This window comes from Tetrao urogallus (genome assembly GCF_951394365.1).
Source record: "Tetrao urogallus genome assembly, chromosome: 1".
Lineage (NCBI taxonomy): Eukaryota > Metazoa > Chordata > Aves > Galliformes > Phasianidae > Tetrao > Tetrao urogallus.
Window position 1 is genome coordinate 181474244 of NC_136813.1, and position 21547 is coordinate 181495790.

Below are 21547 nucleotides of genomic sequence, written 5' to 3' on the forward strand. Positions count from 1 at the left end.
ATGAGTCAAGCTGGTGATGAAAGTTCCAGTTCCGATGAAAAAGAATTGGAAGTCGAAAAGGAGCAACCTATCTGTGCTTTAGCTCCAACAGTATATACCCGAGATGAAGGATCCACTGATGTAACATCAAGTCCTGCGTTTCAGTGTTTAGATGAGGTATCATGTACTCTAGTTTTCTTAGCTACAGCAGTGCATATTATGTCAAAATCAAATAAGTGAAAATGCATATATTTTTTGTTCATAGTTGAAGCACATTACCATAGGCTATCTGTAGCTTTCCTATCTTTTCTAATTTTTGTTCTAAGGCATAAGAATGTTTTATGAAGAAGGACCAAGCATATACTTCTTGCTGGAGATGGTGTGCCTAACGGATACCCATGTTGCTCCTTTCAGGGAGTGTTGCTTTAATAGATCACTACAGAGGTTGTTGCATTGATACTAGATTAAATCTTGGAATATTTCAAAATTTTTCCACACAAAGTATTTTGTATCATATTTTCTCTGAATTACTAGCTAGTCATTTATACTTTTGTAGCAGTAAATACTTATCAGAAGGAACATCTTTTGATATTAAGATTTATTTGAGAACAAATATAGTCCTTCTGGCAGTAAACCTTCCAACCAAACCAGTCATGTATTTCTTGTGAAAATAGCAGAAATTTCAAAAAATCAAGCTTGCAGAACTTTCTCCTTCATTTTTAATAACACATAGTAACAGTGTTCAGTCATGTAGAGTTGGGAAAATTATTAAAAGCTGGCTAGAGGTTTGAACAAAAGCCCCTCAGTCCATCTTGACTTGCTTCTTTTCATCAAGTGTTTTTATTTATCACCAAGATGACATCAAATATAACTCAGTACTTCCACTGCTGTTGGTTACAGGACTGTCACATATTCAAAAAATGAATTTTCCACTTCTTTTAGCCTTTGCTGTTATGTCCTTGAAATAACAACTTTTGCTCTAACACTTCTAATTGATTCTCCTGTCTCATGTATCTTAACTCATAATCCTGTTCTCTTCTAGTATATACTTTCAGAAATAAATAAATCTGTATGATGTGAATAAGTGTAAGGGAAAACTACACATTCTGGTACCTACAGTATGTAACAAATACACCACTTGGATAAATGCTACATAAAGATTCTATACACTTTGCTAGTCAGTTTTGAATTTTGTGCATTATGGACTAGGTATATGCAACTGTATTCTTAAAAGCAATGCAAATATATTGAATTTTGTCATGTCCATTATCTCAATTTTAAGATATATTAACAAATTTATAAAATAAATATTCTACTAGTAACTGGCTTCATCAAAATGCTAGTCTGAAGCTAGTCTTTCTTTCTTTGCTTTCAAATTGCTTTCTTTTCCAACAGATGTTACAATTATATATTTCACCTCTACCTGCAACTCTCTTTATCCTTGTGTCATCATTGTTACATTGCTTTCACTGCTATAGCAACACAAGAGATACTGAAATTGCCATTTGCAGTGAAAAATCTACGAAGCATGACACAAAACTGGTATAAATGCTCAAAATGAAGAGAGCAGAGCAATGGAAATGAATTACAAACAAATTGCCTCCTCCTACTCTCATAATTTCTCTCCTCATAATTTTGGCTCTTCCCTGTGCTGTAGCAGCATTATTTCCCACTAATTATTTTCCTTTCTTCCACTTGATCCAGACTCCTTTAATAAGAACATAAATTAATAAATGTCTGTGTGTCTGTTGTCCTAATGATGCTGCTGGTATTCAGTTTTTAACCTATTACAATCTCCAAATCCTTTTCAGATACTTAGGCCTTTTTTTTTTTTTTTTTTTTTTTTTTTTTTTTTAACCCAATTAAGATTAAATCCTGCATATAAAAAAGAGCTCTACTCTATACATCTTTTCAATTTGATAGTGAATAATTGACAGCTACATTCCAGGAACAATTTTCCAGCTACTATATATCTTTATAAAATTACAAAGGTTTGATAAAATTGATGATCTCCTTACAAAATATGTTGTTTCATCTTTCTTATTGAAATGACTGTCCAAAACTCAGTATTCTTCAGGTTCTTTCAAGAAGAAGAAATTAGTTTGAGGGACTAATATCTTTTTATTCTGTCTAGTTAATGCTGTTTATTTATAAATACATATAGACTACCTGAAAGGAAGTTGTGGTGAGGTGGGGGTCAGCCTCTTCTCCCATGTAACTAGCAAAAGAATGAGAGAGAATGGCTTCAAGTTGTGCCAGGGGAGATTCAGATTGGACGTTAGGAAATCCTACTTCTAAAGAGTGGACAGGCAGTGACACAGATGCCCAGGGAGGTGGTGGAGTCACTGTCCCTGCAGGTGTTCAAGAAAAGTTTAGATGTTGTACTGAGGGCCATGGGTTAGTGGGAAATACTGGTGATAGGTGGATGGTTGGACTGGATGATCTTAGAGGTCTTTTCCAACCTTGGTGATTCCATGATTCTATGGAAATCCTGTTTTTCTGGGGAAAAAAAAAAAAAAAAAGATAAAAATAAAGGATGAAGAAATGGCAAGAGAGTAACTTCCCCCAGCTTGGGGCCTTCTTCACTTGTCAGCAGTTCTTGTTGGGTTATGTTCAAGAGTAATGTCTCTAAGCTTTTCTATGTTGTGCTTTCTCTTCCATTTGCTGGTGTACTCTTGGCTTAGAAAGATACTTGTTAGCTCTCTCAAAGGCATACATCGATTTTTTAAACAATTGTAGAAGAAGTATTCTACAATATTTATCATGCATATCTTTGTAGAAGACATTACAAGAGAGTTATTCATTCTGTAAAATGCTTCTGAATAAAAATAACTTTATTATTTACCGGAGGCAGTGAATTGGTACCTTATTTGGAAGTTACCACAGTAATCCCTTTCTGCTGATGAACACAGTCCATTTATGTGCTGAATCTGAACCTGCGGAAGAACAAACTCCTTTGGGAGATTTCTCTGGTTGGTCTGATGCAGACTGGTGTACTCTGTATTGTAGAATGATAAAATGTATTTTGCACCATATTTGCAGGCAGCACCGTATCTTCCATTTGCACTGCTTTTTTTAATGGAAATTGTCATTATCATGTGATGTTACTTTTTGCCAGTGTCCAAGCATCCTATTGCCACTATCCACCAGGAAGGAGAAAGAGCCTTCCACAATACTCTATTAGTGACTAGCAAATATTTTTCATCCCTATTTTGAATCTTTGAACTCTTTCTGAGGTTATGGAGCTGAACAGTCAGTTACCCCTGACTGCCAAAAAAGAAGAGCTGTTATTAAAACCATTAATATCTGTTAACCAGATTCCTGATTCTACTGGAAACATAGAGCAAAGTCTCTGTGCTTACAAAAGATAGAATAATGTAGTGACAGAGAATTCTCAAACAAGTTTCACTGCTGCTGGTGTGAGGCTAATTCATATGGGTCTGTTAGCTGGAAGAGCTTTGAAGTCACAGAAGGATGCATACGTTCAATGCTTGAGTATGCTTCTTTTTCATCTGTTATTTAAACTTCAGCTACAGCTTTCAAATATGAAAACTAAGATCAATTAATTTACATTTTTTTTAATAATATTCTAACATCTGACAATGCCACTCTATAAAATAGAGCATCTAACTTTAGTTCATTCTTAACTCAGGTTAAAAGGCAGATGTAAACAACTTTATTTTTAGATTAAAAACGTTGGTATAACTTTAAATGGAACTTTTCCTATAAAAGCTAGCTTGGTAGACTAAAATAGACTTCAGAAGTACATTTCTGTAACCACAGCAGTGGCTAATTTGTTTGAGTTTTCCTCAAGTGTGTATATGCTATACATATATAAAAATCTTAACGCAACCATTGAATGCAAACAGCACTTTATAACTTAAGCCGATCCTGGCGTATTCCACGTTACGTGCTTCAAGGGCTTCTGGCACAGCAAAAGAGCTATATAAATCTGTTGGCGCAGACAGGGAGGACAGATGTTGTCTCCACCTCCACCCACAGGAATCTAACTGTTAATTAAGCAAACATTTTTTACTTTGTTGATATGGTCACTTGGAAAGTCAGTTAGGGATGATAATGTGGCTGTAAGTTTTCAGCTAGTAAGCAGTGTTCTGCACAGTGAACGTTAAACCCTGATTAGTGACTATGATGGGAAAACTGATTGCTCTAATTGTAATAGGTAATACCTATTAGAAGCTGTAAAGGAGTGGACTGAATTTACAGATGCCTTTAACCAACACAAGCAAGAACAGACTCAATATAGTATGCTCTCTCTATAGAGAGATTATTTTTGTCAGTTGAAATTGAGTATAAATAAACCCAGGAGGCTGTTGAATATAATGAGGTTATCACAAAGCAAGTAGTATTTCTGTTGATTATCAAACAGCATGTTTGAAAGTGAGCACCCTTGTCAATGTGTTGTTATTTTTTGCTATCAAGTGCAGATCTTGTGCCACACAGAGGAAGTAGCTCCTGAAGACAGAAAGGCTGAAGGAAAGAATAATCTGTAATTGTATTCTCCTCTTGCTCTTTCACCTTTCCACTGAAATTTCTGACACTCTTGAGACTTAAAAAGACAAGTTCATTATTGTCTTTTGTTCCAAAGCTATCTCCCTCTGCCCCTGTTCTTACTCTAAATATGCATATGAGACCAGATATCCCAAACTAGGGCACCCTTGTGCTAAAATCTATCTGGCGTTGGCTTAGAGTATTGATGTCAACACAGCTGTGTTGCGAGGAAGCCAGAGCAATGCTCACTTCAGTTATGTGTCCAGCCATGGAGAGTCATCACATTTATAGATCTGGTTACTTACAATGTTAACACGTTGATTTCTAGTTTTCTAATTAAAAAAAATCTATGTATCCAAATACTCATAAGTGAGCAGAGCCTTTAAGATCTGTGTTAAGAAGAATTAATTATTATTATATAATCTTTATATTATATTTATATAATCTTTTGGGTAAACTGCAGAGGTATGCACAGGGATTTTTATGCTCTGTCCAAACAGAGGGATGGGAATTTCTGTTTCTCAGGGTGTATCCTACTTCTCTGTAAAAGTCATAAGTTCTGTATAATTCTTAGAAATCAGCACTTAAAACATACATACAATTTTCTGTTGTGTAATTCTGAATGCTGGCATACTGTTTGGGTAGAGGCGTACCACCAGACTGACAGTTTGTCTTAATTGTGTGGACATAATTAGGTAATACTGAGATCAGAAATAGTAAACAAGGACTTCAAAAATAACTGATTCACATCCTAATCTCATGACTTGTTTGAGTGTTGGATGTGACACATCATCTTAAAACATTTTCTGTTTCTGGTTAACACTGAGGCTGATGGCCAAATTCACTTCTAACAGAAATATTATAACTCCATAGCAGTTTCATGAATGCTGTGAATGCAGCCTAGCTGCTTAGTAGGTGGAGTGTTTGCATTTATCAGGGACTGTGAATGGAATTTTTCTCTTAAACATATGTCAGCGTTTTCAGGCCCATGTATACCATATTGCTTTTATTTTATCTCTTGGGAAAAAAAAAGAGGACAAAACGTATTTGTAAGAGTAGATATATATATATATATATATATATATATATATATATATATATATATATATATATATATTTTAATATATATATACATATATATATATATATATATTTTTTTTTTTTTTCCCGTAGGTCAGATTGTATTTCTTGTCTTCAATCTCTGTGAAAACTTTAACACCTTTGCTGTTTTTTTTTCTTTTACTGCTGGTGGGTTTTTTTGGTTTTTTGGTTGGTTTTTTTTTTTATGACTTGCATGACATAGAAATTAAGTTAATTTGGCACTTTTAAAACTGATCTTGCTTTAGGTCACAAACATGGGTTCTAGGTATGTGTTTGAGAACCATCTGAATTTCCTTCATAAATAATTGTACAGCTGCAAATTTATTTTCCACTGAAGTGTCAAACTATAAGTTGCTCTTAAATCTTACAGAAATATCAGCTGACTGCAGTGTTTCCCCAAAAACACAACTAAGGGAATATATTTGCATTAAAAGGACAGAAAAAAATATTTAAAGAACAATCATTTCAGATCTTCAGCTCTTCAGATGAGGTTTTGCACTTGAGTCAAGATAATCCCAGATATATATACAAGCTGTGAGAAGAACTCCTTGAGGGTAGCCCTGAGAAGGATCTAGGAGTTCTGGTTGATGAAAAACTGAACAGGAGCCATCAGTGTGCTCCTGCAGCTCAGAAGGCCAGTAGTATCCTGGGCTCCATCAGAAGAGGGATGGTCAGCAGGGACAGGGAGGTGATTGTCCATCTCTACTCTGCTCTTGTGAGGCCCCATCTGGAGTACTGCGTCCAGGTCTGGAGCCCTCAGCTCAAGAGTAGGAGAAGCTTTTGGACAGGGTTCAGAAGAGGGCCATGAGGATTGTACAAGGGCTGAAGCATTTCTCCTATGAAGTTAGACTGAAGGAACTGGTGTTGTTCAGCCTGGAAAAGAGACAATTGCAGGGAGACCTCATTGCAGCCTTCTAGTGTTTAAAAGAAGTTTATAAACACAAGGGAAATGTGGTTTTTACATGGCTAGATAGTGCTAGGACAAGGTATTAAGCTAAAGGACAGGAGATTTAGAGTAGATTTTGGGGGGAAGTTTTTAACTGAGGAAGCTGTGAGGTGCTGGAACAGTTTGCCCAGAAAGGCTGTGGATGCCGTGTCCCTGGAGGCGTTTAAGGCCAGCCTGTCTGGGGACCTGGGCAGCCTGGTCAAGTGCTTGATCTGCAGGCTGGCAATCCTGCGTTGGCAGGGAATTGAAACTTGAGGATCTTTAAGGTCCCTTCCAACCCAAGCCATTCTAGGATTCTATGACGACTGATTCTTTTCAGTTCTTCTCTGTTGTTTGTTGTTGTTGTTGCTGTTGTTGTTGTTTAAACGTTGCACAGAAAACAAAGATATTACAGCCTGCTTTATTAATTATACAATTACACGATTAACAGATGGATTGATGGGTTTTTTTTTGGGGGGGGGGAGTGGAACTCATATGAATTTTACTAGCAAACCCACTGTTACTAATCTTCTTTACTAATACTCACATTTTAAGTATTAGCAAGATCAAAGCCGCAAGGTTTTCTTGTGATAATCTTTGTTACATAGATGCTTTCTGTACATTACAATACATGTTTTTATTTATAAAGCCTCAGAGACCAGTGCTCTGATTTGTATATAAAATTGTATGCTTAAATTTTGAGTATTATATCTATCCTCACGCTTTCCTGAAACTTGAATGTTTTCTGAAATGTGCATAATTAAAAAAAGCAGATGAGTTTCTGTCTCCTGTTTCATGACAAAGATACATGTTGTAAAAACACTTGAGTAGGCAATTGATTTTTTCTCTTGCAAAATATGTATAGCCTCAAGAAGAGCCTATGCATTACCTGGCAGCTGAATGGATCCATTAAAAATTATTGCTGACAGCAATTCTGTAACTCTCCTGTCACATGGCACGTATATCTTTGCAGACCATCTGTAGTTATCTTCCTATACCTTTGTTTTCTGACTGCTTCAATTTTTACAAAAAATCAGTAAACCATTTATGAGAACCTTTTTCTTAGTCCCTGTAAAAATTTATGACAACAGTATAGCTTTAATAGCGTGACAATTTTATTTACAACAAAGAAAACTATAAAATAAAGCTTGCAACAAATAGATGGAGTTACACTTTGTAAAACTAATACACATTGCTGGAGGTTCAGGTACAACAGTTCCAGGCAGGCTTTCTTTTTTTGTTGTTATTTTTTTTCCCTTTTTTTTTTTTTTTTTTTTATTTTTTTTAAGAAGTTGATCAAGGTTTTGTAGGTGACATTAATCATATTTGTTTATCCTGATGAAATTTCATTTTTACGATTTTTCCTTTTAGCACGATAAAAAAGAAACAGTTTCCCTCCCAACAAATTAGCAGGAAAAAGACATTTTCAAGTAGAAGCTTATAGATACTGTAAATCATACAGAGCTAGTTAGCTTGTAATGAACAGGAGAAAATTGTGCATTTCGTGCAAAATTATTAAATACAATCACACACAATTAGATATTTGCTCTTCTAACCAATATTTCATAAATTGCTTTTTTGTTGTTTTTTTTTAGACAATCCATTTTATCACAAAATAAATATTCTATGACTTCAAAACATTTTCAAGCACTGGTTATACATCTTACAATTAAAATCTTCCATTAGTCTTTAAAATTGAAATACAGTAAACCAAATTACTCTTCACACTGAAATATCCTTCAAAGTATTTACTCTCTCAAATATATATATTAATACTGTGCTATTTAGCAATTGCCACTTTTGCTCATGTCCATAGCTTGTAACCATGATAGTTCTGGATATTATCTTAAAAACAATTAAAGTCTGATTTGTAAAGTTTTAGGCCAGATGTGCGCTCATAGGTTTGTTAGCACAGTTCTGTTGTTTACTGTTACCAACAAATGGCTCTTCTAGCAAAAAATGCTATGCCAGTAAAAACCATACTTTTACCAGTAAAGAAATACAGTCTTTATATAGTTTATCTGCATCTGAGAATTGCTATTAGCTATATAGCAAAATATCTCATGCTAAGATATTTGGCATGTCCTCTCAGAATGTTAGTCACCGTAATTATAGACATGTCTTTTCTAGCATAGACAATAGGTATGTGAAGGCAAATTTGTGCTTGCTATCTACAATGTGGGATATAATAACAGTTTCTTTAAATTGCACTTCCCAAAGTGCAATCAGAAAAGTGCCCTGTTTCTTTTGTTATGTTTTAGAAGAAAAAAGCCCTCTGCATATTCTCTTTTCTGCATCTAATGGCCAGTGGATTACTCACGATTCTTTCATTGCAAAAGCAGTACTCAGAAAATGGGGAGAATGTAATCTTATGTTACAAAATAAAATTAATGTATAATTTAAGAACTAATGATACATATAGTGAGAAGTACTTAAATAGGAGCTTGAGTCCCTACAAGTGTCATCTTGCAATGTCTGGCTTGCCTAAAAGATTCAGAAAAGAAAGCAAAATGTATTTATTGTATGTATTTAGAGGGATTAATACAAACACATGGATTCTTCTCGATGTGTCTTCTTCCTACCTGTCCACTCCCCCGTATAAATCTGTGATCATCTACAAGAGATTTACTTTCTCCCACATAAGATGGAAAGGATATTGAGGTTGAACAGAAGAAAACAAGCACGAAGGGTCTTTCATTACATTCTCTAGGCGTTATTTCCACTTGCTTTTATCCAATTCTTTCACCAGCTTGTTTGAATAGTTTTTGACAAAGGGAATAATGTTTTAGGACAAATATTCACAGTCTAAGTATTCCTCAACCTTTTTTCTGTGTGTCTTTGTGCTAATCACATGGCCCTCTATTCCCTTCTCCTTTTAATATAATAATGTATCATACTTTTCCTAATTTATTTTGACATTCCCATAGTACGTCTTTGAGGTTGTGAAGGAAAGACAGTAGAAAGTGTTGGGCAGTATGCAAGTTATAATGTTTCATACTAAGCGTTTAACAAATTAGGGTGTTTCAGAGTACCTCTGAGTTATATCCAGGTAAAAATGCAGGTGTTCATTCAGACACAATTTGTAGAAGATGTATCACATACAGTAAAGGCACCAAAAGCAATGTTTAGAATATTTAGGTTACAATACCACAACTTAACCTATGCTAAGTTTTAGCAACAATTGTTGTCTTCCATATGTTATACGGGAAACACCATCTCTAGAAATGCATGTCGAAATATGTTACTTTGTTTAGAACTATGTTATGACAAATATAACTGAATATTTGAATTCTGAATATAATACTGAATAAGTATGATCTTGAGTGCAATCCAATGCAAATTTGTTAAGAAAAGGTTTAAAATTATGGTGCAAAACTTTTGGGTCTGATCATTATTTTTACTGATTTTAAGGACTGCTTGTATCCACTGGGAGTATCATCAGAAATACCATGCCACGTGCCCCAGAAAATTCCATTGCGAACACCTTTGTATTTCTTGTGGTAGTACTTGCCATTGAGGTTGGCTGACAAGCATGCATCGAACCACCAGCCAGAGCTGTAGAATGCACCACAGTTCCCTGATGCATACCTGTCATTGTCCTTGTCAGGAGTTGTGAAGAACTTCTGATCATGGTTGTAATGCCTGCTGTAGTGGAGAGCATCTCCTGCTGTGCCGCTATAGCCGTGAACGCTGAGACGATACTTCAGGTACTCGTTGGCCACATAGAAATGTTGGTATTTGGCATACTCCTTGATACCATTGAAATCTTCAAGGTCAATTCTCAGCTGCATTTCCTGGCTTTTTGTCAGGAGGTGAATTTTGTCATTCCCCAGCCAAAACTCCCTGCTGAGGTTTCCAAAGCCATGTTTGTAGTCATTCCACGTTCTGTTGAAGTTAGTGCTACCATCCTGACGCCGCTGCAGCACCGTCCAGCCACCTCCCTGTGTTTCCATGTCACAGTAGACTTGGAAGGTGCTGTTTCTGGGGTCAGGGGTAATAGGGTAGATACCACTGCTCCTTTTGCCTGCTGCATAATGATCTGCGCAGTCTCTCTGCATTACTTGTATAACTGGTGGAAAAACAGAGATTGTAAGTTTAAACACAGCATCAATTTAAAAACAAGCAAAAATTTTATCCAGGCTGATGTGGCTTATAGAACATATTAAATGCTGTGCAGACTCTATTGTTATCTGTTCTTCATATAGGCTCTTTTTCTTACCAAGTTCATAATTTCCACAGCTATGGTTAAATAAGAAAAGTCAAATATTATCTAAACTTGTTACATTGCCATGATTTTCGACTTGGATCTACTTTTAGTACATCTAATGAGTGGAGACCAATAGATCTGTTTGGAAGAGGTATAAGCATATGTTCAGTCTTTTGGATTGGAAAGACTTCTAGATAGGAAATAGTATTGCTGCAGTTTCAGTTCTAGGAACAAACTTTTTCTCCATCAAGTTTATTCTGTAATAGATATCAGCTAGGATCTCTGCATCAAATGACTACTAGAAACCATTTAAATGATGTTGTTTGTTTTTAACTCAAAACTGGCCATTGGGTTCCATTTTTCTCCTTTTCTCTACCCTTTTCCTCATCCTTTCGTCATCTCCAATAAATTCATATTAGTTTCTTCAGTCCATATTTCTAAATCTTGCTCCTTTTTTTTTTTTTTTTTTTTTTTTTTTTGGTAATATTTCACTGTACAGCATCACTCTGTGTCTATAATTCAAATCTTTATCTGGCAGTGTGTCAGAGAAAATCTTTGTTCATATGGGAATAACTTTAAGCAGGCTGTTTTTCAATAGCCACAGTTTGATTCAGAACATTGCATCATTAGGAATCTTTCATGTGTTAATATTACAATAATTAAGGAAGCAGGAGAAATGTTATAGAATTATCTCATCTATTGTAGTAATACTACAAATTCCTAGAAAGATGAAGCTAGAAAAGTTAAGTGCTTTCCTGTGTATGGGACACTACTGGCCTTAAAGTAAGGAAAAAGTTTTGGCATCTGCCATTAACACAGTTTTTCCCCTTCTCAATGGTACATTTTATTCAGAAGAAAATCACCCCCAGATGCTTCCTGCAGAGTAAAAATCCTTTTTTGATCTACTTAGTAATGACATTGTGTTCAATAGTATTCAGAATGGATTGTACTATAATTCCTTGTTCCTAAAGAAACGATAGAGATCTTTCCATCTGTCAGTTCTGAGTCAAAACCATTTAGACACTGATTCTCATTTATTTCACTTGTGTAAGGTCTTTACTGTACTAAGTTTCAGAGCAGATACTGACAGGAAGCATTCATCTCAGCTGAAATGCACTTTATAATCCAATTCAACTCCCATTTAAATAAAGCTTTGTTGCAATTTTCAGAAGAGGTAGGAAAAAATTTTATATGGGAAAAAGTTGTAGCTAGTTTTCTATCTATAACATCAGTTGCTGTAGAATGAAAGGAACATCTACATGATTGTGTGCTGTGCTGTGAATAGTACCCAACAGCTCACTAAGAAAGAGAAACATCTAAAATGAATTTAGCCCATCAAGAGCTACTGTGCCTGAATGTGATTCATTGCCCATTATCAACAGACTAGATACCACTCATTCTTTCTGTGAATGCTTCATATCTGAATTGCAGTAATTAATTTATACTGATTTGTATCTGTTTGAAACTGATTGTTGATACAGTCAAAGCATTACCTTTGTTATTATTCATTTGCTCTTTTTGCTCTTTTGGGAATTTCAACTGTACACACACTGTACCAGTTTTCAGTTGTTCAGTTTTTTATGGGCAGACAGAAGAACAGTTTCATTTTGAAGTGGGAATGCTAAACCACAGGGGTTTAAAAACTGAAGTGCATTCTGTTATTTCTCTATTTTGCCTGTAGAGACCCCTGTCTTCACATGTATGATATCTAGGTGCTAGAATACACTTATAATATTGTGGATATTTCTTGTTTGCAAAAGTTCTTATACGTTATAGAAAAACTACATGAGTTTGCAAAAAATATTTTAGTCATACTTTATGAATGGTGAACATCAGGAAGAAATACTATTTTTTATTATAATTAGAACAGGTAAGAAGTGAAAGAAAAAGCATTTGTCATTGTTAACACTTCGTGTTTTCTATTTTATATTGCTTAAATATTGGAGTCATACTAAAGGTTACGCATTCAAATGGGGGTATATATATTACCCACTTGAAAAGTATAGTTAATAAGCTTTCTTAGTGAAGCCTTTCTGATATTTGCTGTGACGTTAGAAAACTTAATTATCCATCCCTTAAGAACTAAACATTTTACTAGATCCACTTGATATTTAAAAATGGACTTGTAGACTATTTCAGAATAGCTGCAGTTTCACATTGAAAAAAACATGCAGTACTGTCAGTCATACTTAAGGAGGAAATTTGTCCCCGACAGCCAAAGAGAAAATACAGGTAGTTCACTGATATTTGATATCCTTCATGAATGGTGTAAACGAATGCCTTCATTTTTCATGATTGCTTATTAGAACGGGGGAAAAAATGTCCTTTAAAATGTTGTGATTTAGGTTCCGTAATAAGGAACAGCCACAGCAGAAACTGAACACCTGCAACTCTCAGTAACCCTCTACTGGCAGGTGGAAAGTTGCACAGGAATATAAACAAACTGTAAATGGGCAAATACTTATGTTGTACAGTTAGAAGCACAGATACTTGACTAACATATATTTAATTTCTTTACCTAGTATTTCTAAAATGCACAGAAAGCTTATGTCGCAGGCAGTAAGAACAAACAGGTTACGTACCAGGGCTTGGCTGCATTGCTGGACATTGAGAAGAGCACTTGTTATCAAGACTGTTCACAACAAACGTCAAATTAGCAACTTTGCTGTCTACATAATGTTCTACATTGTTCATATTCACAAGGCTCATCTTCTCTAAACGGCCCTGCAGTGTCTGAATCTGGTTCTTTGCATTTTTTAGACTGGTTGCCATTCTGTTCACTTTGCTTTGCAGTTCCTTTACTCTGTTATCTTGGATTTCTGCTGGAGTTTCTGCATTAGGTGGAAGGAATTCATTACTTCTGTCTCTTTCTTGGTTGTCATCTGCCTGCAGCTTGCAGTCTTGGCAACACTTCTTCAGCTTGTTTACTGCTTCTTTAAGGGTCTGTACTTCCTTGAGAGTCTTCTCAATCAGTCTGAATTGTTTGGGTAGCTGGATGGTCATTGGCGGCAGATTTATCTGATACGGACAGTCCTCTCCTTCATCACAATTCCCATTAGTTTTGAGCTTTATAGGGCAAGTACTGGTAGTTTTTTCTTCCTTAGCATCCTTTTCTTCTTCTAAAATAACTGCAAACACATTTGTTAAAGCCAGGAGAGCTGTCTTAAGCAAGACTAAGTAAACAAGCTGCTTCATCTTTGCAGAGAAACTCGCAGTATGAGGAAGTATGCAAAAGTGGAACAACTTTATAAGGGCAGCTTGAAGCCTGTGAGTTATCAGACTGCCTGCACTGTTCTCAGAAATGGGTGGGAGTTCTTGCATCACAAGCGATATTAATAGCAGAGCAAAGTAGGTAGTGCTTGGCAAAAGTAGCATGTTTCAGTGATTACTTCTGACTCAGAACTTGTGCATGTAGGCAAAATGATGAAATGCGTGTGTGCTGATCATTTGTGCAGTGTAACTTCTCGTACACAGATTTGTTTGTTTGTTTGTTTGTTTTGTTTTGTGGGATTATTAGCTATGTTATAATATTCTTTTAACATCTGCTTCTTAATATTTGAGTTTCTAAAACTGTTTTTGAAAACCAGACTCTAGTTCTACCACAGCAGGTGGAGAAGGTGAGAATCAACCTCTTTTCCAGTTTGAGCCTTATTACAACAATAGTTTCACTTACACTGAACCCCCTTCTTCCTAAACTTTTTAAAATTTGTTATTCAAGAAAATTAAATTCCACAGCATGTTGAAACGCGTATACTTTTGGTTCCAAGTATTTTTCAAAACAGAGTCACTATGAAAAGAGGACAAGAAGCTCTTTTTCCCAGTTCTGCCTAGCATTGCCTAGAATATCTGGAATATTCATTATTTGTATGGGGCCTCAGAGTTAAAATTGATTGTTATCTGATTCTGAGAACTGCTTATTGAACATTTCTATGCAAAAGCAAGAGAATTTTAAGCCACAGCACCTCCCCGGGATCCTAAGTTTTGGCTTAGATATCCAGAAAACCCAAAGCTAAACCTGGTGATCTGAATGATACCCCAAACTCCAAAGTCAGGCTGATTGCAGAGGAAGGAGTTCATATGGGCCTGTAGATCTGGAGGATTCTTTTCTGTATTCCTGCTTTTTTTTTTTCTCTTTTATTGTGCCTTGTATCAGCTTTAGGAGTTATCCATGTACTTTGCCTGATTAATCAAACCAAACAGAATATTTTAGCTTCAGGTGACAGCTTATATCTACTTCCTTGTTTCTGTTCTACAACTGCCTTTACAAGTCTCACATGGTCCTTACTCAGTTTTAATGATTTAGATCTTTTTCCTTGTGCCTGAAATAGGGCTGAATGGACATGTCTTTGTGCTGTCAAGAGCCAAATAACATGCATGAATAAAGGACATTTACACCAGTTCTTGTTGAATTAGTCCAACCCAAATGATTTATTTTACTAAATCGTATTTGCAATTACTCATACTGCAGATTAATTATTAACCAGACAGTCACACACATACTCCGGAAGTTCATGATCTCTGAAATGTTACTAGTTTTTATAGAGCCCACAAGCAAATATTGACAATATAGGAAGGAGGCTTGTTTTGTTGTTTCTTTTTAAAGCACAAATGAACAAACAAAAAAACCAATTAACTGTCTCACTTGCTAAAGCAATTCCTTCCATTCTCTACATAATGCAATTATCTGTGCATTCTGCTGGGAGGTGTGCTTTAAAACTGTCTTCCTCCAATTCCCCAGCAGTGAGGTCCCTAGGCAGCAATATGAATGTAAAACAGTGCCATCACGCTGATTTTGTTAAAGATACATCAAACGGAAATGAAACAAAAATATATGTAGCAGCTGATGAAATTAAGGTTTCTAATTAGTGAATAAAATTTTAGAATTTTTGTTTGCTTGATATGAACCTACATCCTTATAACAAAGCTGAGGAAGTGTGGGATAGATGAGTGCACAGTGAGGTGGGTTGAAAACTGGCTGACTGGCAGAGTGCAGAGGGTCGTTGTTGGCGGTGCAGAGTCTGGTTGGAGGCCTGTAACCAGCGGTGTTCCTCAGGGGTCTGTGCTGGGTCCGATCTTGTTCAACATCTTCATCAGTGACCTTGATGAGGGGATAGTGGCCACCCTCAGCAAGTTTGCTGATGATACGAAGTTGGGAGGATTGGCTGACACGCCTGGAGGCCGTGCTGCCATTCAGCGAGACCTGGACAGGCTGGAGAGCTGTGCAGAAAAAAAGCGGATGAGGTTCAACAAAAGCAAGTGTAGAGTCTTACACCTAGGGAGGAATAATTGCATGCACCGGTACAGGCTGGGGGATGAGCTGCTGGAGACGAGCTCTGTGGAGAGGAACCTGGGTGTCCTGGTGGACGACAGGTTGGCCATGAGCCAGCAGTGTGCCCTTGTGGCCAAGAGGGCCAATGGCATCCTGGGGTGCATTAAAAAGAGCGTGGCCAGCAGGTCGAGGGAGGTGATCCTCCCCCTCTACTCTGCCCTGGTGAGGCCTCATCTGGAGTACTGCGTCCAGTTCTGGGCTCCCCGGTACAAAAAAGACAGGGATCTCTTGGAAAGAGTCCAGCGGAGGGCCACAAAGATGGTGAAGGGCCTGGAGCGTCTCTCCTATGAGGAAAGGTGAGTGAACTGGGTCTGTTCAGCCTTGAGAAAAGAAGACTGAGAGGGGACCTGATCCAGGTCTATAAATATCTGAGGTGTGGGGGGCAGAATGGAACTGGAACAGGCTGCCCAGGGAGGTGGTGGAGTCTCCTTCTCTGGAGATGTTCAAGACCTGCCTGGATGCCTACCTGTGCGACCTGGTGTAGGGAACCTGCTTTGGCAGGGGGGTTGGACTCGATGATCTCTGGAGGTCCCTTCCAACCCTTGCAATTCTGTGATTCTGTGATGTTTCTCTGTCAGACTAAAATCAGGTATTCATAGAGCCTTGCTCTCCTGCATGGCTGCTATTGCCAAACCAAAGAAAGCTATACCAGCCTTTTTTTGAGGAGCATTAGAAATACAAAAGAGTTCCTAAATCCTTGTTATGTGGCATGCCATATTCTCTTTGCACATGGTTGTGCATTCAGTTTGCAGAGCTCCACAACCTGTTGTGTGACCTAAGATTGGACAAATGCATCTGTCTGTAAAATTAATAATAATTACGTTTGTAGACCACATCTTATGAATTGCCTTGAAAGGCTTATATAAAAATTAAAGACTAATAAATATTAAAAAAACATAAATAGGTCAATTATGCTGCACTGAATGTGTCATCAGGGCTGAATGATTTCAGGAAGGGAGAAATTTCTAGGAATGCTGAATGTCAAAGGAAAGAAAGATCAGATAGTAACATAATGGTATCAAACCCTTCAAACATTTTTGTGTTAAGACGTTAACTCCTTTCTCCCTTACATGCCTTTATTTTGGGATGTTTACTTCCTTCTTTGGATGAGATTTTTGTAATCCTGAGATGCTTTGCTATCACCCTCATATTATTGTTAATTTGGTGTTCTGCTGCTATACTACCAGCAGCCTGTTTGGAGTGTGAAAGACTCCTTTCCATCAGGTAATTGTATGCTTCTCCTATCTGTAAAGTTCTTGTTACTGAGGACCAAACTTTCTTCCCATTGTGTGAGGGAATGTCCATTTCCAACAATTCAACTGGCCTTGATTCTTCTTTTAAGAACTTAGAGTATTATATGAAGGCTTTTTTTTGTGCTCCATGCCTCTTATTGTCCTTGGAAAAGAAACAATCTTTAAAAACTCAGATTTTCTAAGTCTTTGCCCCTATAAGTGTTACTTAGCAATCTTACACTGCAAAGTGCTGAAATAGCTTAACTAATGGCAGAAGTAATTAATGAGAGAAATAAAGACCAGATCAAAACAGAACTGCAGAGTTTATTTATGAACAATGTTCTTCTCAGATGGGGCTTTCCTAGATCCCTGGAGAGTTCTGTATAATAACTACAGCTTCAAGTAGTTAAGCAATCACAAAATCCAAACAAGAATCTTTAAGACATTTTTTTCCAGCTGTATAAGGATCCAACAGAAAAAGCTGATGATCACAAGTGAGAATTTTCTATCAAGGCTTTTTTGTCTAGTTAAAGGTCTTTCTTGTAGCTTTTAATTCCTTTTAGTCTTTCTTTCAAGAACTTATTTATCTGTCTGTGTACTGAAAAGAGTTCTTAATCTTAGTGACATGTCTTCCTGAAGATAAGGAAAATAAGCAAGAGATCACGATATTTTTAAATTCTACTGAAGATTTTAATTCCATTCCCAGAGCTACCCCAATGGTTGTGAGGTTAAAGCAGTAATATATTTTGGTTTGACAAACTTGTCTTCCTTAGGGCTGTTTATTCAATATTTACCAAAATAGAATAACCATTTCCCGTGATTTTTTGGAGCAAGTTTTGTTGCATTTGCTGGCAGATCGTGGAATATCGGTCAAACAGAAAATAAGAAAGTCAAGACTGCATGCAGATGTTCATTGAGCTGGTGACTAAGGCAATTTAAAACACTGCAGCTTGCCATGTGATTTCTGGCATTATTCTGGGAGCTACCATCTCCTGCAGCAGAGCTGCAAAACGCCCTGGTTTGTTTAAGCAGTGTGAGTAGGTATGAACAAACCTGAAGCACATTTGAGCTCACTGACATAAACCATTTTTGTGGCAGAGGTGAGAGGTGTTAAGATTCAACTTCTGCAGTAATTTTTTAAATTTTTTTAAAATTTTTTTTAGATTTCAGTGGTTCTTTGTTAGCAGGATATTGATGAAGAGGCTGAAAAGTAATTAGATTCATGTTCAGTTTTTCCCACAATGTGGAATGCATGCCAGAACTCCATGCTAGAAACAAATTCTGATTTAGGATTCTTTTAGATTGTTTTCTCTTTCAATTCAGCAGTCATTCCCTATGAAAGCAGACTACATGTTGTAAATGAAAAAGACTACATGTCCAGTAAATTCTGTTACTGGCTATTCAACTTCTTCATGTGTCTGGGAGAACAAATCAGAGCAGAAAAATGCAAACAGTCCTATGCCTTTTTATTTTAATTTTTAATATGTTTATTCAGATGCAAGTTAGGTAGAACAAGTAGCCACATGTATTACTTACCATTTGTAATTGGTTTTCATTTTTTGTATAAATTCTGTTAACAAGCAAAAAGGTGACAGTGACATAAACATAGTAGATATTTATATATAAAAAAAGTAAATATATCACACATTACCAAATTCATGTGGTCAGAGAACATCACTCCTTCTGTTGGGGCAAGGACCTTAGAAAGAAAGAAAAATCCCTATGAAACTATGTTCCTGTGTCTTCATTCTGTACATTATGCAACATCTGCAGATGTGATTTTATTTTATCTAATTCCTCTCCCTGAAACATCCTTTCAGGGAAATTCAGTTTTGATTCCTACAAAGCCCTGCTCCAATAAAACCAGCGAGTGTTAGTGTAAGACTACCAGATACTAGGTATGCTTCTTTCAAAATTCATGGCCAAGCAGGCAAGCAAGCTGCCTTTTCTCCTAGAATGCCTATCTAAGCAGCCTGGCACCCACCCTTTTAGTGAGCCATGCAAGACACAATTGACCATCAGATGCAACGTTTTCTCATCCACTGTAGCATACTGATAGAAGGTAATTCTGATATTTTCCATGCAGAGAATGCTTTCTCCCATGAACTGGGATATAAGTTACTGTTATGAATTATGCTTTGAGAACAAATATATGGTATTATTTTTCCCAGTTGTTATGTTTTAGTTTTAGAAAGCTCTTTGGCAGTTTATTTTTCATTGAAGGATGTCCTACAGATCCATGCATAATAAAAGTATTAAAATTGTAGAAGTCCTGCATGAGGAAATGTACTGCTTTACCTACCATAGCAGGGTATATTAATGTATTTAATTTATGCCTTTATATGACCTCAGCCCTCAGTGGTGTCTGGCCTATGCAGCATCGTCTGCATACAGCTTTTCTGTATCTAGTACTTGTAGTAGATTACAAGCCTTTCAGTGGTATATTGCTATAAGAGACCCCATATGAAAGTAAAGAATGTAGCTGTTAATCTTTTCTTCAGGTTCATCTTTTATAGTGTTTGACTTTCGTCAACTGAGTTACTGGGTTGTTTTATGAGTAACCAATGCAATTCAGTCACTTTCTTCTAAACAAAGTTGAAAGAAACTTAAATTTTATGTATTCTCTTTACGAAATAATGATACGCCACATTTGAAAACAGCTATATCTTATTTGTTGCATTTGAAATTTTAGAGAAATAGAAAAGGGCAAAATTTTGAACCATTTCATGAAATACAAAAATTTTTTTTCTTAAAATACTTACATTATTTCAGCTTCCAAATATGGGCAGAACCTGAAGAGAAAGCTTTGAGTCACCTAGTGTGTTGTCATGGGTCCAAGCATTTGTCTAATTTAATTGGAGGTATCAGACACAAACAAGTAAAACACCAGCAAATATCCCTAGCTCTCTTCTTCTAAAGGATGAAATTGATTCTCTGGAAACTGTTAACCAGCACTGTGGATAGAAATCCCAGAGTCACTGCGTGGTTTCAGCACTCCTGTACCTGTTCTCTCCCTGCAGTGTGGACACAGTCTCTGAAAAATCGTTAGGAGACAGCTCTGCTTTCTCCCCATGTTAATACCAGCTGTGTAGTAAGTGTCCAAACAGTGTGGACATAGAAGGAGTTGACAGAGATACAGAGCTTTGCTTTCCGTGTTGAACATTTGCCCTTTTTCTTCTCTAAATGTTTAAACATTTAAATATTAAAAGAACTAAGAAGAGCTCTTCAAATAAACAGCTTAAAAAATCCCAAACCTCACACAGCAGGCTGGCAAAAAGAGCCACTTGCAAAGTGGCTAATACTGTACTGAAATCCTGTGTGTACACAAACTATAAAATACCTTAATCCCTGGAATTTTTTCTGTTGTCTCATAATGTAAGATAGAATACTTGTTTGAAGAGACATTTCAGATGTTTGAAATAAGAAAAAAAATAATATAAAGCACTGGATTATTTTATGCAATAAAATAACAGTAAGTGTAGTCACAGTGCCTTGCTATAACTAAACAACCTTCAGTTTGGAATGAAGAGGTGGAAAATGGCATTATTATGTCTTATTATAGCTTGGAATACATTTTAGTTATTTTGCAGTATCTGCAAGCTTAATTAGAAACACACGCTGGCTTTATCATTCCTCTGAAATACACAGGTTATAGGGAATCAATAAATGGAGTCTTTTCTAGGAAGCTTGCAAATAATTCCTTTTCTTTATGTTATGAGTAATTGGCATTAATCACCATTGCCTTTGTGATTGATACATTTAACCTTCATTCTTTTCTTGATGTATTTTCTTCAAAAGCATGTGAGGAATTAGTTCAGTATTCAGATTGCAGAATCTTAAAGCGTGGCTTAATTTTATTTATTTATGGAGAGCTCTGAAAGAAGTTCAAAACCCTTCAAAGTAAAAAATAGGAAAGTCAAAGTTCTTACAGTTCTTACTTACATCATATCAGAGTTAAAGAAAATGTGTTTTAAAAACACAGGCGAGTTTCTTGGTGTGTTGCTTTGAGATGGCTCACAAAAACATTGAATATAGTCTACTAAAACAAAGAAAGTAATTGTGGACAGAGTTTAATGAACTCAGAGATGGATTTCTCTAGTTTTGCTCACATTAAAGTGCATCTTATTTATCAAGCAGATCCTCTTCTTTCTACACTCTTATTTCCCATTCATATTCTGTTTCTTATCAACATCTTATCTGCACCCACCTACTGCCTCAGAAAAACTAGAGTAGTGCTATATGAGGGGCTAACGAACCAGAAGTCA

At 36.4% G+C, this 21547-nt stretch overlaps 2 protein-coding genes across 2 annotated transcripts in view; one reads left to right on the plus strand and one right to left on the minus strand.

Annotated features, from left to right (window-relative positions):
- CCDC146 (coiled-coil domain containing 146) overlaps positions 1–21547 on the plus strand; it is a gene marked incomplete at both ends in the record, with an annotated part of 66009 nt that continues 44462 nt past the window's right edge. The window contains one exon of the mRNA XM_079547306.1: positions 1–156. Within this exon, the coding sequence (XP_079403432.1) occupies positions 1–156 (156 nt within the window). The remainder of the gene's footprint in view (positions 157–21547) is intronic.
- On the minus strand, positions 9877–14042 carry FGL2 (fibrinogen like 2; the record flags this gene model as incomplete). The annotated part of the gene is made up of 2 exons (XM_079547317.1): positions 9877–10583; positions 13304–14042. The coding sequence occupies 2 exons, from the start codon at positions 14040–14042 to the stop codon at positions 9877–9879; spliced, it is 1446 nt and encodes a 481-aa protein (XP_079403443.1).